Consider the following 21,636-nt stretch of genomic DNA (forward strand, 5'->3'; position numbering starts at 1 on the left):
CTTTTAAATCCTAGAAAGAGTCTTTCTTTCTAATTTTTAATTTTAATTTTAATTTTTTTAAAATTTTTTTTGGATTTTTCGAGACAGGGTTTCTCCGTAGCTTTTTGGTGCCTGTCCTGGAACTAGCTCTTGTAGACCAGGCTGGCCTCGAACTCACAGAGATCCGCCTGCCTCTGCCTCCCGAGTGCTGGGATTAAAGGCGTGCGCCACCACTGCCTGGCAAGAGTCTTTCTTTCTGATGAGGAAGATTAGCCACCAAATACGAATGAAAAACTATTGTCACCTGTCACCAAAATGCTGTAATTAGCAATATCTTTTAAAGCGAATTCTTTCTGTTGTTCATCTTAGTCCCCTGATGTGGTTTTGCGATGTGCCCGGCTCGGCGCCCGGTACTGTGAATGCAGAGGAAATGTGGCAGGAGGAAAGGACTATTTCAAAGTTGAGTCATAGAGAGCACGGTAGGAGGGAAGAGGTGAAGAAACTGGTGCGTGGGCAAAGAGGAGATTTTATTTAAGCATCAAAAATGAAAATTTTGTCATTTGCAAGAAAGCAGATGGAAACAGCAATCATACTATTCAGTCTCGCAAGGAGTCACCTGTTTTCCTTCATACGTGGAACATGGGGGAGAAAGACATGAACATAACACAGGAAAATGGAAGGAGGATGGGACAGAAGACAGAGCAGTGGCATGGAGTGTGTCCAAAGGACATGTGCACCTATGGAGCTGACTCGTGGAATGCCTCATTTTATACAACGGATGTATTCCTAGGAAGAATGCGAAAATTAGTTCGAATGACTCCATGGGCTGAATGCCATCATCAAAGGAGGATCGAGGAACAAGTAGACAAGATGGTGGTAGAAGCAATGTTAGAAGAATGTGAGAAAGAGCCACCAGGCACAGAATGCAGACAGTCTCTAAAAGATAAAGAGGACAAGGAAGTGCATTATCCCGCAAAAACCTCTAACAGGAAGCACACAAGCCAGCACCCTGACTTTAGCTTGGCAGGTGTGCTTTTGGACTTCTGATCCACAGCCATGAAAGACAGCACTGCATTTTTAACGTTTACTTATTTTGTGGGCATGCCTGTGTGTGCTTGAGTGAGTGTGTAATGGCGGGGTGGATGTTATGACTGGCATGCCACCTGCTGTGCTAACTAGGACCCTATGCCATGACTTTCACTGGTGACCTTTAGCACATTTCTAAATGTCACAAGTTTTTATCTTTATATCATTGGCATGGAATTTTTGCTTCTGTTTAGTTGATTCTCTCTCTCTCTCTCTCTCTCTCTCTCTCTCTCTCTCTCTCTCTCTCTGTCGTGATTGTGGCTTCCATCACGTAACATTTCTCACTCCTATCTCTTCCCATGACCTTTCTTCACAACCACTTCACCAAGCCTGCACATTGTTGTTTTTAGCTTCTATTTAGTTTATCACTCTGCGACTTGCCTGTTTCTGGCACAGAAGCATTCAACTAAGAAAGAACTCTCAAACTGAGAAAATTTTGCCAGAGTTGGAAAATAACTACAAACAATCAAATGCTTAGATTTTCCAGAACGTGATAATTCCCTGAACGGTGTTAACAGCTTCATTTCTCAGAATTAGTGCTATTTTCATCAGGGCTTTTCCTGAGATTCTCGGTTGTTGAGAACTTCTGTCTCATGTCTTGTGAAAACATAGATAGCCTAAGAACATCTCTTCCAAACACATGTAGCTTTTTTTATTATGAGGGAAATAGAAATTTCTCACAGCATTGAAATATTTTATACCCTCTAGATTGGGAAATATTTTTAGCTCTGAAAGTATGAAATATGGGTAGTGATCTATAGTGGTGGGTGTTCTTAGTCACGAAGAATGTGCAAATAGGAAACTATTTGCAATTTTACAGCAGGTTTGCAATGCATATATCTTGTAAAATTGAAATTAGATCCCATGGAATATGACAGTGAAAAGCAGCAGGAAATGTGTACCAGATGTTCATAAATGTATTATTTATTTTATTTTCATTGAAAATAAATTCTTTTTTCATACAATATATCACTATCACAGCTTTGCCTCCCTCCATTCCCCCTAGCTCCCACCCCCACTTCCCTCCCTCCCAGATCCACTCCCTCTCTTTTGTCTTCAGAAAAGAGCAGGCCTCCAAGAGACAACAGCTAAGCAGCACAAAACAAGATTATAATAAGACAAGGTGAAAACCCTCAAATTGAAAGTATCAAGAGCAGGTCAAAGAATCAGAGATACACCTGCTCCCACTTTTAGGGTTCCCACAAAAGCACTAGGCTAACAGCTTAACATGTATTCAGAGTACCTAGTATAGAGGTCCCTTGCCTGGGAACTCAGGAAGCCCCATGGAGAGGAGGAAGAAGCCAGCAGGAGTCAGAAGGGATGGAGGACACCAGGTGAATATGGTCCACTGAATCAACTAATCAGGGCTCACATGGGCTCACGGTGACTGAAGTGCCAAGCACAGGGTCTGCATGGGTCTGCATCATTTATTTTAAAATTGCCATCATACCTATAACAATTACAAAGTAAAAACAAGTCCATAAGCACACTTTTGATACTTTTATTACTTTCCAAAGCTACAGAGATATGAAATCTACAAGGATAACTGAAGGAATGTTAGAGAGGTATGTGGAATCTTGGGGAGCAGAAGGCATTGCCTGGTACGTGTGTATTGGATTTTAATATTAGTGTTTCTATCTGTTATAATAGGCATTAGACACAATTTTTTTCACTCTTTTAATTTTTGTTGATAATTCTTGTGAATTGCTAGAATATATCCAAATAATGAAATTATCCTCATTCCTTCCTTAACTCATATTCCTGGGTAAAGACTGGCTGTTTGTGTCACTCTGAATAAAGTGTTTTAAAGTTTAGTTCTGCACTGTGGAAGCAACAGCTATAGAAGCCTGGGGGACTTTAGTCTCTATATGCTGCTAACTGGTCTATAGCAGTGATAGCCACATAATAGATGGAGAACTAAAAACTATCAAGATAGCAGAAATGAGAGATTTTAGTCTTCCACTGTTAAGGAAGCCTTTTGTAGGATGGGTAGAATTCTCAGATAGAAAAATTACACCCAGAATTTATGTGCAGTAATTTCCTCATCTACGCCGATTCTACTAGCTGTTCCAAAGTCTCAAACAAATGGAAGATGCTTCCTAATTATCATGAGTGGAACTCTTTAAGCCCAAAGCAGTAATTTATCAGTAATTCCATATTAATCAAGTTATAATAAAGTATGAGGTTAGGTATGAACCACTCAGGAAATTCATTTTATGTAATAAATCAAGTCCACACCCTTGAAGAACTAATGCTTTAAATTATAGTTGCTTATGGCAGTCCTACAGCATACATAACCTAGTAATAGAGCATCCGTACAGAGAAAACTGAGTCAAAGGATAAAAATGCAGAAATACAGATGGTAATCAGGGTGACAAAATTGTTGCAGAAAAGACAATGTTGAAGGACAGCACATCTGTTAAAAGCCAAGTGCCCATACATTTGACACAGACATGGGCCATTGCTATAAAGGATGAATAGCAAGGCTAATGCACATGTCAATCAACTCTATAACCACTTAATAAATGTGTAAGTTTCAGCATTTCCTAAAACTCAAAGTGTAAGAGTTGGCATTTTCATGGCCTACATGAGGCAAACAGGGTTTGAAATCCAACTGCTAATAGTTCTTCGTTCAGAATAAATAAATTGGTTTATAATTAGTGTAAATCACTCATAAGGAACTAAACAAAACAATGTACAGTGAAAAATGATTGTGAGTTGGCAGGCATGGAAGTATGCAATAAAAGTTCTGAGGAACACTGAAGAATGAGTAGAGTTTCGTTTGAAATGTGTTGGTGAATTAACGGATGAAAATCAGTATCTGATAAAGCTAGTCTAACCTGTTAACTCTTTACAACTTTTATAAGTCCAAAATTATTTGGAGAAGTAACAATAATGAAAAATACAGAAAAATATCTAGATACAAGAGTATTTCTTTCTTTTTTTTATTTTTTCTTTTGGTTTTACAAAATAAGACTTCTCTATAGCTTAGGAACCTGTCCAGGAAACTGACTCTGTAGACCAGGCTGGCCTCGAACTCACAGAGATCCACCTGCCTCTGCTTCCCAAATTCTGGGATTAAAGGTGTACGCCACTACTGCCTGACTCATTGGTTTCTTAATACACCTTAATAACATTCTCATTAAAAAGACAAACCACAAGAGCTACACTACCACAAAATATATATTTGAACAAAATTAATAAAATGATTTTGAATAAGCACATATGACTACATTATGATTATTGGCTAACTTCATCCTAATTGCATTTGTTTTTAGAGTGAAAAAAAATCAAAGGAAATTCTTTACATTCATGTAAGTGTGTGTGCGCACACACACTGCAAACACACACACACACGCAGGTAAAGAGTGACAGGCAGACAAACATTGATTTTTGGGTGATCTGATTGATTAAGCATAGTCTGACCGAGTTTAAAGGTGACGAGAACACAAAGACAGCATCTAGAGTAGCATTGCTAGATAGTAAATGACAGCATCGCCTGTCATACTGTCATTCATTTGGCCATATTCATCAGTAGCTTTTAATCTAATTAATTCTGTTTTAAGAATTACATATGTACTTACATATGAAAGCATGGTTAAATAAATAATGGTAATTTTATACAATCAAGCATAAGATCAAAAGCCCTTACATATGTATTGAGAAAAGTCTGGAAAGAGTCCATATAATTCCAGCTGTGGAAAAGTTTAATTTCCCCAAATTTCTATAACATCTACTACATTGCCATTCTAATTTTAGAGGGATTCATGTAGTTGGATTTTTTTCTCAATGCAATACAGCGTCACAAATACATCAAGGTAGTAAGTCAATTAATTTGCTCCCTTGTATGCATGCATGGCTTTTTGAATTTGTATACATTAGCTATAAGCATTGCTTTAAATATGAAATATAAAAAAATTAAAAATTTGCATTATATGACTAGATAACTTATTTAAATGAGAAAATCTGCCCCTCCATGATTTATTTGCTGATACTCATGTGAAATGGGTTGATTTCCTATCTTTACATGGGTGTTTGATTTAGATAGAGTAGGGACTGGATTTAGAGTAGGCTCTGTATTAACTATTAGTTTTGTATCCTGAAAGTTTCTTAATTTCGTGAGCTTTAGTCTTTTTATCTTTATAAATCAGTGCCAGTCTGTCTGTCTCTCTTTACGTGTGTGCGCGCGCATGCACTTACTTAGCTTGTGTTCTCACCACGATTCCCAACTAAGTGTTTGTTTTTATGAGCTTAGCAGATTGGTGTTCTCATAGAGAACTGCTGATCAACACAGGGATACTTTGCAAAATACAATGGATGATATAACCATAAACACAAGTTAAAGATATTTTTAAGACTGCATTTTAGGGGATGGGGAGATGGCTCATTTTGTGAAGTACTTGGCATGCTTGTAATCTCAATGCTAGGGGCAGAAACAGGAGACTCCTTGAGGCTTGTTGGCAAGGCAACCTAGCTTACTTTGGGAGCTTCAAGTCTGTGAGAGACCCTTTGTCAAAAGAAAAATAAAGTGAGGTCTAAAATTGCCTTAGAGCCTAAATATAATGCCCATACACTCACACATGCAAATGTACACACATACACATGTAACCTCGGGCAAAGGGCTGGAGATTGAAACACACAAAGACACACGGAAAGAGACAGGAACCTCTAGTCACTGATAAGCCCTTTATTCAATGGCACCATGGAGGCTTATATACCCAACACAGTCAGGTGAGCCAACAGGTGAAAACCTTATCCCCTGATCCTCAAGGCAAGGCACCATGCGCTCAGGAAGCAGAGCTGGTAAACTGCTTTAACACAGCTTTCATTAGCTCAAATCAGAAGACCAAGCAAAGGTCACCAGGAGGGAAGAGCAGCTGGAGGCCAGGGCTCCATATGGTCCCAACAAGAAACTGTCAAAATTTTAAAAACTTAGAAAAGACAGGTGTCTACTCTCTGCTCTCTTCTCCAGTCTCTGAAGACAAGGTGAAGAACAGGCCTGAAAAACCAAACAAGGTGACTTAAGGCATGTGAGCTTAGGACTGAGGTTCAAGTTTAGATTAAAGGATTGACAAAGACTGGTATCGCTCATGAATCAGAAAACTAAGAAAATGTTTCACATAAACTCAAGGTGCATAATGACTTATGTGTGACTGGTACCACAATGCTGACTCTGTTTCCTATCAGGAGGTACCAAGTTTCAATATTCTCAGCATCTTTGGTGAAATGAGGCGGGGGAATAAGACTCTGGGATTAGAAGCCACTGAAGCTATAATATAGAGAGGGAACTGTCACAAAGCAAACACCAATGCTAACTTTAAGAATACTATGATTTTGCTAAACAGTACGTATGAAGCAGTTTGCTTCATATTTTATCTTTTATTATCCCATCACTTCTTAAAAATGGAAGTTTAATATCAAAGTTGAATCATAGATAATAGATGAACAAACACAAAGAAGTGGAAAGATATCGTATGTTCATGGGTAGAAAACTTAGTACTATAAATTTATGTTACAGAGTTTGATCTGTGGAGTCAATGACTCCCATATAAAACTTTAAATAGCATGGACTAGAGAGATGGCTTGGTGGGCAAAGTGTTTGCTATAAAAACATGAGGATCCAAGTTGGATCCTCAGCATTGATGTGAAAAGATTGGCATTGTGGAGAGAATCTGTAACTCCAGCAGAGATAGGCAAAGATGGGCAGATCCTAGGGACTTTGCCAGTTTAGCCAAAACGATAAGTTCAATGAGAGATCTTGTCTTAAGATATAGAATGGATTAAAGGCGTGTGAGTTCGAGGCCAGCCCTGTCTACAAGAGCTAGTTCCAGGACAGGAACCAAAAAAACTACGGAGAAACCCTGTCTCGAAAAATCAAAAAAAAAAAAAAAGAGATTATAGAATGGAGAGCTTCTCTATGTTCCTTCAGGACCAAGGGCACTCATATACTTAAAGAAAAAGGAAAAAATACGTATTATTTTTTGAAAAAAGAAAATGAATTATCCTATAATTTTTATAAAACAAAAATAATCTTAAAAATAAGAAACAAAAGAAGCCAAAATAATCCAAAGCAAACACAATAAAGTCAGATGCCATATTGTGTTGACTTCAAAATCTATTACAAAGCTATTGTAATAGAACTAAAAGGAATTTTAAAAATACACTGATAGCGGCTACAGAGATGTCTCAGTGGTTGGGACAACTTACTGCTTTTCACAAAGACCTGGATTTGATTCCCAGCACCCACATGGAAGTTCGCAACCATCTGTAGCTCCAGTTATGGGAGGTAAAACACACTCTTCTGGCCTACAAGCACATGCATGCACACAAACACACACAGTTAAAATAAAAATCTTTAAAAATATATATATTGACAAATGGAACATACTAAAATAAATCCAGAAAGCTATAGTGAAATCGACACATTTATTGTTAATTGATTTTTGACAATGTGCCAATAACACACCATGGGGGAAAGGACCATCTTTTCAATTCATGGTGCTAGGAACTGATGCTACCCTTGTCACACCTGGTGAACAGATCCACCAACAATCAGACTGAAGTCCTAGAAATGCAGTATCTGAAACTGGGGGGGGGGGAAACATTGTAGGAGAACAGGGCACAGTTACACAGCACTGGGTTGTGGAATTTCTTGGAGTTGACCCCAAGACAAAAACAGATGGATATGGATGTCTTGTTCTGCACAGCAGAGAAAACATCAACAGAGTAAACAGACAATCCACTAAGAGAGAGTGTTAGTAGCGTGCCCATTTTGTATATTCAAGGTATGCAAAAACCCAGTGATTCATAAGGAGAAAGCAAATATCACCACTTAAAAGTGGGTAAAGATCCTAGATAGGGACTTCCTGACACAAACACAAATGGCTAGCAGGTAATTGGAACAGGCAACAAAGGTGGGTGGGAATAGAAAGAAAAGGAAACCATGCATTGTGGGGTCACTTCGGAAAACAGTGTAGAGGATCCTTGACAATCTAAAATAGAAATTTTATGTAATCAAGACATTTTACTACTGGATCATATCCACAGGAACTGAATAAGTATGTTGAAGATACACTGTATTCTCAAGCTTACTATGGGGATAGTATTCGATCTACTCTTTCATGGCTCTTGGATTATAGCATGAGTGTAGATCAGTTGATGTTTTAGAAATGCATACGACTTACTCGCTCAAAAGTGAGGGCTCACTGACTCTGGATGGGAACCAGCATGGGACCAGACCAGGCCCTCTGAATGTGGGTGGCAGGTGTATGACTGGGGCAGTCTTGGGGCCACTGGCAGTGGGACCAGGATGTATCCCTACTGCCTAAACTGGCTTTCTGGAACTTATTCTCTTTAGAGGGATACCTTGCTCAGCCGCGATACAGTGGGGAGGGCCTTGGTCCTGCCTCAAAGTGAAGTGCCAGACCTTGTTGACTCCCAATGTGGTGGCAGGAAGGAGAAGGTGGGGGGAGCAGGAGGAGGGAAGGGAGTGGGAACGGGGATTGGTATATAAAATGAAAGAAAAAAGAGATTGTTTTTAAAAATAAATAAATAAAATTTAAAAAGTGAGGGCTCTCTTAGAAACTTGAAGCTCACAGGGTCTTTAAATCAGTCTTCTTTGCTATCTAGTACAGTTTTATTCTGCCGTTGGGACAGAGAACATCAACTCTGAAGCTGGTATCAAACACCACCTCAGCTTTGCATATTGTGTCCACTTTCCCTTATGAAGTGTGGAAACTAACCAAAGACACAGTTTCTTTCTCTGAGTCTGTTCTGCTCTAAATGCTCAAGAGTCCTTTCTCATGTCGTCCTTAATTTATAGAATTGAGAGCTTCTGGAATACATTATCTCTGATATTTATCTTTGCTAAAATCCATGCCAATGTTATTTTCCGGGTCCATCTCTACAGTCACTGATTTTAATAACACAATGGATGTTTTCCACCATCCATTTAAATTTATCTTTTTGTAAGGATAGAAGATAATGATTTTTATTGTTCACTGGCAATATTTTCCCAGTTACATTTGCTCTAAATTTTATAATTGTGTTTAACATTGGTAATTCATTTACATTTTCTTTTCCTATTACAAGATTTTGAAAGTGTTTAATTCTATCTAATTTTGTGGAGTCACAATCTTATGCCTAGAGGGAAGCTTTGCTTATTTCAAGTGTGTGATTGCTGTGACCAAACTGCATCATGAGGGGAACGCACCCGTTAACAATGTAAGATTGTTCCTATGTTAAAAATAAAGACAGTTGTATTTACTGTGAAACTTAAGTTTATTTTAAACCTAAAATCTTAGCATGTCTTATCACTAGAGACTTTGAAGTTAGTCAACACCCTAATCCTTCTATTTGCTTAGGTACAGGATTCCTCAACATGAATAATCAGGGAGTGGCTTTGTGGCCTGTTCAGAAGCCTCACGGGATTCCTAAACTGTGAGAAATTGCATGAAATCAACGGGGCAAGAGCCTATATATTCCCAGCAGTCTAACGTCATATATAAGAGAACGTTGCCTCCATGGTACTTTAAAGAGCAGCCAGTGACTCTATTTTTCTTTATCTAATTGTGTGATAGCCTTTATCACCTTTTCCTGGAAGATAACTATTAGTTTACAGACTTCACGTTGGCTAAAGGCACAGTTATTAATTTAGCAGAGGTTCAGCATTTCTGCCTTCTAATCCGCACAGCGGGCACAGAGTTCGTTGGAGTTGCATCTGTGATCATCACCCCAGAATGGGTAGAAAGCAGCAGCAGTACACCCTGAATGTTGATCAAAATTCAGGGGAACAGGTGAGTCCTTCAGAAAACTCTTTATTGCTCTCCTGTCTAAGATTCTTGGTTTCAACATTCAATCTCGCAGGGACTTTTTAACTCTAAGTTTGCCATGGCAGAGTGAATCTGGTCGCAATTATCATGGATTTGTTCAGTATGCCAGACTGTTTTTTTATATTTCTGATAATCTGGAAATTAGGCTTGGTAACTGTATTTTAGTCTTTATATCAAAACATATGATGATGTGCCAGGATGGAAAATAAAAAAAAAGAAAAAAAGAAAAAACAAAACCAACTTGGTTAGATGATTTGAAGGGTCATCTTTATAGGAAAAATTGCAACATTATTTTTATTTACACAGATTAGTCCATTGAAATTATTTATTGTTGATCTTTCCCCCTAAATGTGGTCTATTTCTAATCAAAGTAACAATGAAAGGAAATGTCTCATGGAGGGGGGAACTTTGTTGAAAATATATTACTCCCCTAATGTGCAAATCAGGCTTTTCTTAGACCCATGAAAACAAATCTAAATGGTCTCATTCCATACTCAAACTAATGCCTTCATTTTACAAATGAGGAAATTGAAGTGTTTGTCAGTACGTGTAGCTAGCTATTCAGAGTGAGAAACTGAATTCCTTTTCTTACATATGCTTCTTTATAAAAAAACAAAAAACAAAAAAAAACAAAAAAAAACCCCAAAAAACTACTTTTAAGTTCAACATCTGTCCCTGACACAAAAATGACTTTAATCAACTAGAATTTATATATAAAATAACAGCAAAGTTAGAATATTCTAGAAAATTGTTTTGTAAATTGAAGTTGCACAGGAGAGCAGTTTAGTTTTCAAAACTAGACTATCATAAGCTTAGTGTATATTCTCCCAGATTCCAGGAATGCTGCGTGACACCACTGCCTCAGCCTCATATAGTAGAGTTTGGTTATGTTCCCATGTGCTGCTGAATATGATTTGTAGTGTTTGCTCACTATAGCAGAAATTTTGATGCAATTTAGTGCATTGTGTAAAGTATTTAGTTAGGCCAAGGAAACAATGAGATAAGCTTTCATGATGACAAAAACAAAAAGGAAAGAAAGGAAGAAAGAACAGAAGGAAGGAGGGAGGGAGGGATGAAAGGAAAGAAGGAAGGAAAGAAGATATGAGGAAAGGAAGAATGAACGGAAGAAGGGATAAAAATTTATCCTATTTTTAGCACTGACAGTTAACCTGACTCCTCTTGAAACACTTAAACTTGAGACAAGGGAGTCTTGTTTAAAGCAATTATGCATGTTTATATTGGGAAGCTTAAAAAAACCATTTATAAAACCCATAATCCTACCTATATCACTGGTGTTTTTTTCTTTGAATTTAATTTAATCCTTCTAGCTTGTTTATCACATGGAATTATTATCAAATAGCCAAAACATTTTCTTTAAAAATTATAATTTTATCAACTATATTAATTAATTATACTTATATATTATTATATATAATAATATAATATTAATTATAAATCATGAACTTATAGGTTATAACTACTGAAACTTTTTGTAAGAGGACACTTATTGAAGTTGTCTTTTGTTCCCCAATAAGGACTTATGTTTTCTTTGTATGAACTCTCCCACATTTCTGTGCTTGGTTACTACTGTGGATAGTGAGACACATGCACCCACCACAAAAAAAAGGCAAGGACTCTTAGGTATATTTCTTTATACATTTGCAATTAATGACTTATTAAGTTGTTATCTGAGTAGATTATATGATTGATTACTCAAGATTCTGATAATAGGCCATCCTTCAAATGTTGGCAACTTTGTTTTTACTTTTTCTTTATCCCTATGTACTGAGTAGAACCTTCAGGAAAATATTATCCCCTTCTCCTTCCTGTAATGAGAGGGCCCTCATATTTCACTGTTAAAATATATGGGTCATTGTGCTGAAGTAAACATTTCCTGTCACATATAGAAATGATTTTTTCAATTTTAGTCCGTGTAGAGTCATTTTGCTTGCCTCCTTTTGTCAGGGCAGGATGCTTACACTGTTCAGTGCTACTGGGGCATCTATTGATATGATCAACGTATTTTCCTTCTTTGATCATTTGGTGTGAAATGCAAACATATGTGTGTTATATCACTAAACCATTATGATACCCATAGAATTTACTCAGTTCTTCCTTTGTGCCATGCTACACTCATACTATTCTGTTTGTTTTATGTATATTTATGTTCCCAGATCACATAAACTTTCCTCATTCATAAAGTTTAAGACTTGCTATCTACCTGATTATTTATTTACTTGTCTCTTTTTGTATAGTTATTAAGAAATCCGTACTGTTCAACTGAGGGAGCACAATGTGGCTGTAGATCCCACCATGTGACTTGCGAGCTGCATTCGGTAAGGTCTGAAGGGAGGTGGTTAGATGCATCTATTGTTCCTTTGAATAACATGAAACAGGACAGTCAAGTCCTTCTCTGGTACTTTTATGAGGTTCCGGGGACATAAGGTCTCCTACACAGTGAGAGCACTAGAGTTTGTCTTTAAGATTCCATAGGTCAAAACCATTTCACTTTGCCTGTTTATATATTTTAGTAAGATCCCTTGTATTTATGCCTGACACATAAAATATATTTAATAAGTAATTTTAATTACAGATATTAATATTTAATGTGAAATATTAAACACAACGAACAAGGAACAAAAATAAACAAGGTCTCTGTGAGTTTCCACCTTCCAAAGACAATTATCTCAGTGTCCTTATTTATATACAGGTCATAATAGAGCTACTAATTAGAGCTCTGTACCTGATAATATTATGATGATTTCTAAGGTTAGTTATTTAATATGAAAACTTATTGATATAATACAAAGTAATCACTGAAGGATTTTGTTGATCTCACAAGATTGTATATGGTGTGTGTGTGTGTGTGTTTGTATGTGTGTCAGGGAATTTATGGTTTCATAACAGTCTTTAGAATAATGAAGTACATTGATCTTATACTAGATGAAATCTGTTACTATTTTATAATGCAGAAATAATCACTCTTGTAATGCTTTTCAGGTTAAAGAACACTCATGTTCACTCTGGAAAATATTTGTAATGTGTCTGTTGGCTTGTCTAGTTGCCACAGCCATTACAGCTCTGGCCTCTTATTATGGCCGATTTGGCAACCCCACCAATACCACCATCATCATTCGCACGGATGGAGGGTCCAGTCAGGATTCCTGCACCACTGCTTCGACACCATCTCTGATTTCATCACCTGCACCTGGACCTGAGACCACTCCGTCTTCGACTACTATAACTACCCCAGACTCAACTCCCTCCCCACCTACACCTACTGCAGAGATGGCTAATACTACCATAGAACATGAAGTTGAAATTGAAGATGATTATTCTGTGCTGGTGTGAACTCTCGGTCCTCAAGTTAGATCAATATCCTCACTGAAACAGGACATGTTGAAGATGCTGACATGACATCTCAAAGCACATGGCTTCGATTGATCGAGTTCTCCTCTAATCTCTTTCCATGTGTTGACAGTCTTGCGCCGATCATGTAATACCCGATAAAGATAGGGCTTCAGCAGTTCCCACTATTTTCTTTCTAGAAGTTCTCTCATTCTGAGACTTTTTACCATGGCGGGGGACAATGGAAAAGGACGAAGGCTAGGAAATTTGAGTAGGATCTGGCTAGATGGTCACTAGCTTCCTCTCTTGCAGAATAGAAAACTGTTGTTCTATAGAAGGGAGCATCTTTCTGCATTTCTGCCATGCCTTGCCATGCTGGCCATGCAAGGACAAAGTCAGCTGAAGTAATCATGTTATTGCTTATGAATTCTAGCTTTCTGACTTCTCTCCTTGGGACAGTTAGGGGTGGTAAAGGAATATCAAGAAGGGGACAGGGCTCTAGCTCTATCTAGTGACCCTGGATATCCAGGGAGGGTAACATTGTGTAGAACACATGTATTGCTGGGCACTGTGAAGGGCAGAGGTGCTGTTTGTCTAACCTGGAGCATTAATTCTTAGGAGTTTTGGTGAGCTGTCCTCTGCCTGACTTTTTGTTGTTCTCCCTTCCTGATTTAAAAATTTCAATAAATTTTAAGTCGTGCATGCCAAATCTGAGTGTTATCTCTGATTTCTCAGCAGGCTAGTCTACTGACTATGGTACGAGATTGGAAAATCAAAATTTCTGTAGAATCCAAGTGACTCGTGTAGGCTAATACAAAGAATGTTTTATTATCTCTTTTGTAATATCAACCTTTGCGGCATTATTTTTATTAATTTGGGAGGGAATTTTATAAAACATATTTTGAACATATTCTTCCTCTCGACTCCTCCCACATCCCTTTCCAACCAACTGTCAGGTTATTTCTTTTTCATTTTCGTCTTTCATCCTTGAGCCTAGCTTGTGTGGCTCTGCTAGTCTTGGCAGTGGGGCTTGCCCTGGGTCACCTCTACCTGGGTCACATCATTACAGAAAGGTGACTCTCCATCTCCCAGGGACTGTCAAATGCCAACAGGTTTGCAACTAGCTATGCCATTTACTGTCTGCCTTCTCCCCTCCATGCTAAAAATTTTTTTTGTCAACCTGGCTTTCATGGAAGCGTTGGGCATGCTGCTTCTACAACTACTGCAAAGTCTCATGTGAAACTGCTCTATTGTGTATTGGAAACAGTGTTTCTTGGAGTTACCAACCATTGCTGGCTCTTAGAAGCTTTCTGTGTGCTCTTCCACAAAGATCCCTGAGTCTTCAATAGACTTGTGTGGTATGAATGTCTCATGTAGGGCTGAGAACTCTACAGTCTTAGAGGGGATAGATCTGTATTTATTGACATATGTTATAAGGGGGTACTTCTTTGATGAAAGTTAAGAGATGTACTAATCTGTGGGTACAAAGGTAAGAATTTAGGGGGGCAGTTTTTTACTTTGTCAATTTAGCAGAATAATATTATTAGGCCCTCCATAGAAACTGTGATCTAAGAGTATGGGCTTGGGCCCAGTTAATAGGACTGAGCACAATCACTACCTTAGGAAGCAGGGTTTAGATCTAATCAGAAAATAGTTGGTTACTCCTGTAATAGTTATGCTACTCTTCCACGGGTGGGCATATCTTGACAGGCCAGTTGTTCTGGCTTGCAGTGTTTACAAGTGAGATCGAGGCATATTTATTTTCTTCTCTGCCGGCTTTCACAGCAGCTTGAGAACCATGGGGTCTATGCAGTAGGGATGTACTGCAGTGAGGACCATGGGGTGTTTCCAGTAGAGATGTACTACAGTGAGGACTTCAACAGGAAAACGGGCTGTGACGCAAGCCCTGCTCAACGGAGGCTTTGGCCTGATAGTTCTGTAGCCACTATCTGCCATCGAGCCACTGGAATTCCTTTCTAGTCTCTTGTATTTGACTGATTTTTTTTTAGAAACATTTCCACACCACTAGTGAGCAGAACAGATGCTCACTAAAATTATTTTTTAAAATTAATAAATACCTATTTATTCTTACAGAAAGGATCTTCATGTTGGGAAATTCAGAAGAACTGGCAACCAATGAGAAATAAACAATGAACGTTTCAGTCAAAAATTGAAGGTAGGACAGTATATATCTGTATTAGAAGAGAAAATGAGAACACAAGGAATAAAATAAAATTAAAGCAAAGGCACACTGAGCAAGAAGACTTCAGGTGGAGACAAGGGACATATTTACAAACACCTACACTTCATTTTCTCATGAGCACTTTCAATGTAATCCTAAAACTTTATATGCTGCTTGAAACACATGGCCAATAAAAGGTAATACAGACTGTTCTGTATTCTAGGCATTTTGAGTAATAGGAAGCTGTGCTGAGATTTCTCCTTCATTTGCTCAATATTGATGGAGAATGCAGCAGTATGGAAGCTGCCTTCTCCAGGTTCAAGAAGCATCATGGCTGGAAAACTGACTTTCTGAGTTAAATAGTGGTGTGGAGAGGGATCCTGATTTAGGTTATCAGAGATGATCAGGTTTCTGTTATTAATAGAAAGAATATTGGAATGGATTCTTGAATTTTTCTTTCTTTCTAGGCTTTAATGATTAAATAAACTATTAAATAGTCCACAGAGTTGTGGGAATTATCTTCACATGTTAAAATATCTCGCCTGACAGCGTTTTAAAAATGTTATGGCAATACTGAGTGGGTTTGCACATTTAGTAGGCAAGTAATTTAGCTTATCTACAACCTTATCTAAATCCTACCTAGTTTTAATGATTAACTCAACACATACTACAACTACCATGCTTTCTGGTATTTCTCACTCCAACACTTGTCCACGGAACTCTAGGGGCAGTGATGCATTTAAAATTATTTATGCAAATGCTCACTATTTGAAACATCTGACAGCTTATAATTTTTATGCTTATATTTATTTTGTGTGCATTTTCTTCTGTATATTGTTTTTGTGCGAGTCAGACAAGATGACTTTTTAAGTGTCCGTGAAAGACCTCAAAACACAACACAAACAAAATAAGCACATTAAATAAATACGCAGCATAACGACAGAGAGAAGAAGGTAGAATGATTCCCTGAAGCGTGTCGGGTCTCTCATGCGAGCACACTTGTATTCTAAACCTTGGTTTGATTTGTCAGAGCATTAGGTGCACAGGTTGTTGAACATCAGCTGTATTTGTGGCTAGATTTGTATCTGACCTAGATGGAGCCATCACACTCTTAAAAGTGGAACAAGAAGCTACAAATTATTGCTTACAATTTCCTGACTCAAAGACACTTATATCAATCTGTATTGGAAAGTTTGAAAAATGATCCAAAAATAAAGTTACCTACTCCATAGAGTAAATCCTCCCTGATTTGTATGCAATTCTATTAAATTCTATTTCCAGAAATTAGTCATATGACCATATTTGGTGGCCATAAAGGGGTAGGAAGATGTCTCTATCTAACAATATGGGTTGTTTTTATGTAGAAAGCAAGACAATATTGGGGACAACCAAGAATCTAACACAGTAACTAAATTAAGACATTCAGAGGAACATGCAAGCATTTTTCTCTGTTTCTAATCTCTTCATGATCCCCAGATTTTATTTATAATTCTTGAATAAACATCTGGCAGTTACAAAATTATGAGGATGTCTAACAATTATGAGTCATCTACAATGCTGGGATGAGCTGACTTTAGATGACAACCTCGTGTTTCCAGGAAGCTCACCTTCACTAGTGAGCAACAACGGTCCCTCCCTGAAGGAGTGGCTCATGCCTTCCACCTCTGTACAGCCCCAAAGAGCCCAGCCCTGTGCTGGCAGAAGAACAAAGCACACGTGTTGTTCAGATGCATACACACTGACAATATCACAGAGACATCACGCAGCTAGAGGAGCCTTATGAATTGTCCAACCCAAGCTCTCCACCTAGGAAGGGACTGGAGCTGGAACAGCCTTTGGAGGGATATGGAGCATGCAGGCATAATGCAAAGCACATAATCCTTTTACCCTATGGATGTCCTTGGTGCATTGGTGCCTAAAGCTGAGATTAGAATTAAAACTACAGGGCTCTGCTCTAGCACGAACCATTTTCTGACTAACATTTGACTGTTTCCTTGTACTGATGAAGTGTTCAGTCCCTCTATTGTTTTCTACTTATTTGGTGCATTATATTTCCAGATGGAAGAGGTAAAATGAGGTCTTCCAGTAACATTTTCTCTTGATATTTTCTCTATCATATCTTCAATTTTACCATTCACGGCCACTGAGGTTCAGTTTTTTATTTCTTTCTAGGTATTCATGAAGGATAGTAGAGTAGTTACGCTGTTCAGACTCTACAACTAAGCGGCTACTATTTGAATTCTCGTTTCCTCCGTTTCTATGTGGTCTTGGGAACTTAGATCACCTTTCTTCACCTCCATTTCTCACCTAAAAAGAGAGGACAGAACGCTCCCTAGTTTGTAGGTTTCCTGTGAGTGGAAGTGAACTAATACACGTAAAGCTCATGGAATAGCAGCCTGGCAAATGGTAGCCACTGAGTAGATTTTAACCAGCACTGTCAATCAATCTGAGATAATGGTGAAATCCTTAAGCCAAAGATGGTTTTCCATTGTCATCTGGGCCAGTTGTTGCCATTTCTCCTCTTACAACTCGAAGTTGATAAACAATGGTAAAGATTCAAGAGATAATGGTATTCAATTTTAAAAGACTGCCATGAGAGAATTGAAATGTCTAGGGAAGTTTTTCTCATGGTTTGCCCAAAACTTCACACAGGTTAGAACCTGGTGGAATAAAAAGCAACACATATTGCTGAAAACTCTGGAAATAATGGGAGGTGAGGTTTGGTTGGGAGATTAAAGGATTTACCTCCTGACCTACAGGAATGACACAGACGATGTTGTTCAATGGCGAAACCACAGCAAGATAAATGACACTACATTAGTAACTATACCAGGTGGACCATCACAATTCAGAGACTCAAGATTTTAAAATGTAAGTGAGGTCCCTTTTTATGTCATAATTCTGGGGCACTTGGAACTTCTCACAGACCTCCTAATGATATTTTAATAATAACCCATGCATAGTTAACCTGATGACTTTCAGATGGACTGCTGTTGACAGAGGTTTCTGTTCCACCTGGTCCCGCAGCCGTTCAGTCCCAAAGAAACACACAGAGGTCTACAATAATTATAAACTGTTTGGCCTATTAGCTCAGGCTTCTTATTAGCTCTTATATCTTAGACTAGCTCATAATTCTTGTCTGTGTTAGTCATGTAGCTTGGTACCTTTTATCAGTGATGCATTCTCATTTTGCATCCTCTGCGTTTGGGTGATGGCTGCAGACTGAACCTTTCCTCGTCCCAGAATTCTTCTGTTCTGGTTACCTCGTCTATACTTCCTGCCTGGCTCTGCACAATCAGCATTTCATTAAATCAGTACAAGTGACAAATCTTTATATGGTATTAGTCTACAGTGTACTGGTCTGCAGCCTGGACAAGGGCAAGCAAATGAGCTCAAATGTATCCATATGTCTTTCTTATTCCCAGCCGGAATGGTTTTTTTTTTTTTTTTGGTTTTCTTTTCTTTAATCGAAAATAGATTGTTTTCATGTAAAATATTCTGATTACAGTTTTTTTCTTCTTCAGTTCCTCCCAATCTCCTTATGTGTCTATCCACCGAAATCCACAACCCATAAGAATGTTCTTATGCCAAGATTTCTTTTGAGAAAGGGGAACAGTACACTCAAATAATAGCTTGCCTCCATTTCTTTGCAGAATGTTACAATGTCACAAGTTGTGATCCCTATATTGTGCATGAAAGATGAAAAGAGATTGGGAGCCTTTATTTTCTACTTCCCAGTTGCCTGGCCTTCTGTTGGGAGACTGCTTCCTTTTCTTTCTTTCTTTCTTTCTTTCTTTCTTTCTTTCTTTCTTTCTTTCTTTCTTTCTTTCTTTCTTTCTCTTTCTTTCTTTTTCTTTCTTTCTTTCTCTTTCTTTCTTTCTTTCTTTGTTTCTTTCTTTCTTTCTTATTTGTTCTTTCTTTCTTTCTTTCTTTCTTTCTTTCTTTCTTTCTTTCTTTCTTTCTTTCTTTCTGGAAACAGGATTTCTTTGTGTTGCTATGGAGCCTATCCATGGAGCACTCTCTGTGGACTAGGCTTGCCTTGAACTCACAGAGATCCACCTGCCTCTGCCTCCTGAGTGCTGGGATTAAAAGCATGTGCCACCACTGTCCAGTGGTTAGGGGATCTTTTAATCTTCCTATTCAATAGCATATTTTCTATAAACAACAAAAGTTGTTCTGAAGGTAGTCAAATATCAGAGGCAAGGGGCACTCTGTCGTGGAGAGGACCGTCCCAAGGAAAACTGGGGTTGCTGTTACTTTATTTTAATGAGTTGTAAGAACAACAAGGAAATGGTAACAGTATAGTTTTACTATAGAGTAATGCTTCATCCACTGTAATTAGAAACTGGATTTGGGTGATAGAAAAAAATAGAATATTAATGTGACCTCCTCAAGGCTCAGGCGGGGTTGCTCATTAGTTAAAGGGAAATAATAGTAGCATATAGCTTGCATAGTTGTAAGGACTGCATGCATAAAGAGTTATAATACAGTTATGCAGATTATATTGTTTAACAATTTTCTGTAGAAGCTTGATGCCAGCCACTATGTCAGGTGTTGTTAAATCAATTATTGTTTGAAGTACCTGGTTTACTAATAGCTCCTCCAAGACAAAAGGTGACGTTGCTTCATCTATACCTTCTTCTAGAATCACTTTTCTGCTTTGATTCTCGCTATTTGGGGAGCAAGTGTTTCAGTAAAGCGCAGTTTCTTTTTGCAGTCTTTCCCCAGGGACAACAGGTATTTCTCTGTTCTAGGTTCACCTCCCACTAGCCTACATCAAGTGTTCTCTGCTGAACACACATTAAGCCTGCCTGCAAGACAGCCCAAGTGCATTTGCATTTCAGAGTGCCGGTCAGTGTTCTCGCCCAAAGCAGTCATCCATGCAGGGCAAAGTTTAGGGATGTGATTTCCAGTAGAGTATTAAGTTGGCCCTGTTTTCTCATTTTAGGCTGCTTCTCCTATGTTGCTATTTACTCTGTCTCTTTCATGAGAGTGTAATTACTTAATGCTCTGTTCTCTTAAATTCAATTGTGACTCAGACCCTTCCTGGATACTTCTCACTGCCCACACCCCGTATTGATCTCATTTTACCATGACTCCTAACTAGGTCAGCCTTCCTTTGGAGAAGGTGGAGTGTCTTTTCACTCCTAGGTTGTCATCTATATGCAAGCTATTAATCCCTACATTATGCATCAGAGTGAGGAAAAATTTCAAAGAATAGTTTTTTAAGCCACTGTGAATTGCAGGAGATTAGCAGTCTCCAAAACAACTATGGAATATGAAGAATAGGAATTGTCACTGATGGGAAAGCTGTAAGACTCTGCTCTGCAGGATGGGATAGTCACCTGAGTTACACGCTGCTGAAATTCCCAAGTTTCTGAGGCAGTAAGAATTCAGAGGAATAAGGAGGACAATTGGATTGGGAGACCTTATTTCCTACATTGTTCTGGTTAGCAAGGCTTTGGCAGTGGACAGTGATGATAGGGCCACACCTAGCGTACATATGTATAAGAATGGCTCTAGTAGACATCAGTGTTAAGGACATTGGTGCCTTGCTCTGCCTCTCTCCACCATTTGCAAGAGGGCTCATCTGCTGCAGAGTCGATTATGAAGCGCTAGGCAAGTTCCATGAAAACTACTGAGCTAGAATGAGGTTCCAGGCGTTCCCCAAGAACTATGTTTCTTCAAATATTATTACCTAAGCTACATACAGTGATGTGGCATGATGTGATATTTCTGTTCATCTGTATAATATATTACAGATGAATAGGGTTGTTAGTATATCTATCTCCTCAAATATTTTTTCTTGTTGATTTTTTTTTTCAAGACAAAGTCTCATTCTATAGCCCAGGCTGGTTTCAGATTCACTATTTGGCCCATATTGGCCTCGAACTCATAGGAACCGTCTTGCCTTTGCTAGGATTACATTGTGTGATTCATCGCACCTAATTCTTCACATTTTTTAAATTTTAAAATTATGTGTGAGATAGCATCAACCTCCGCAGTCCAGGGTTGGCCTTGAACTCATGATTCTTTTTTCTCAACCTTGCAAGTGTTGAGATTACACAGACCGTCCACCACAGCTGTCATCAGATTTTTATTAACATTTAATAAGTGTACATGTATATGACATGTATACTTGTATACAATGTGCACTGATTAAATTGAGGCAATTAAAATGTCCATCTCTTTGTACTTACTTTTTAAAAA

The 21,636-nt window shown here is 38.2% G+C and overlaps 1 protein-coding gene across 1 annotated transcript; it reads left to right on the top strand.

The window, feature by feature from the left end:
* The first annotated feature begins 9,803 nt into the window (after nt 1-9,803).
* Dynap (dynactin associated protein) lies at nt 9,804-13,247 on the top strand. The gene is made up of 3 exons (XM_057789258.1): nt 9,804-9,860; nt 12,152-12,232; nt 12,897-13,247. The coding sequence occupies exons 1-3, from the start codon at nt 9,804-9,806 to the stop codon at nt 13,245-13,247; spliced, it is 489 nt and encodes a 162-aa protein (XP_057645241.1).
* The last annotated feature ends 8,389 nt before the right edge of the window (nt 13,248-21,636 follow it).

The sequence above is a fragment of the Chionomys nivalis genome, chromosome 14 (genome assembly GCF_950005125.1).
Source record: "Chionomys nivalis chromosome 14, mChiNiv1.1, whole genome shotgun sequence".
Lineage (NCBI taxonomy): Eukaryota > Metazoa > Chordata > Mammalia > Rodentia > Cricetidae > Chionomys > Chionomys nivalis.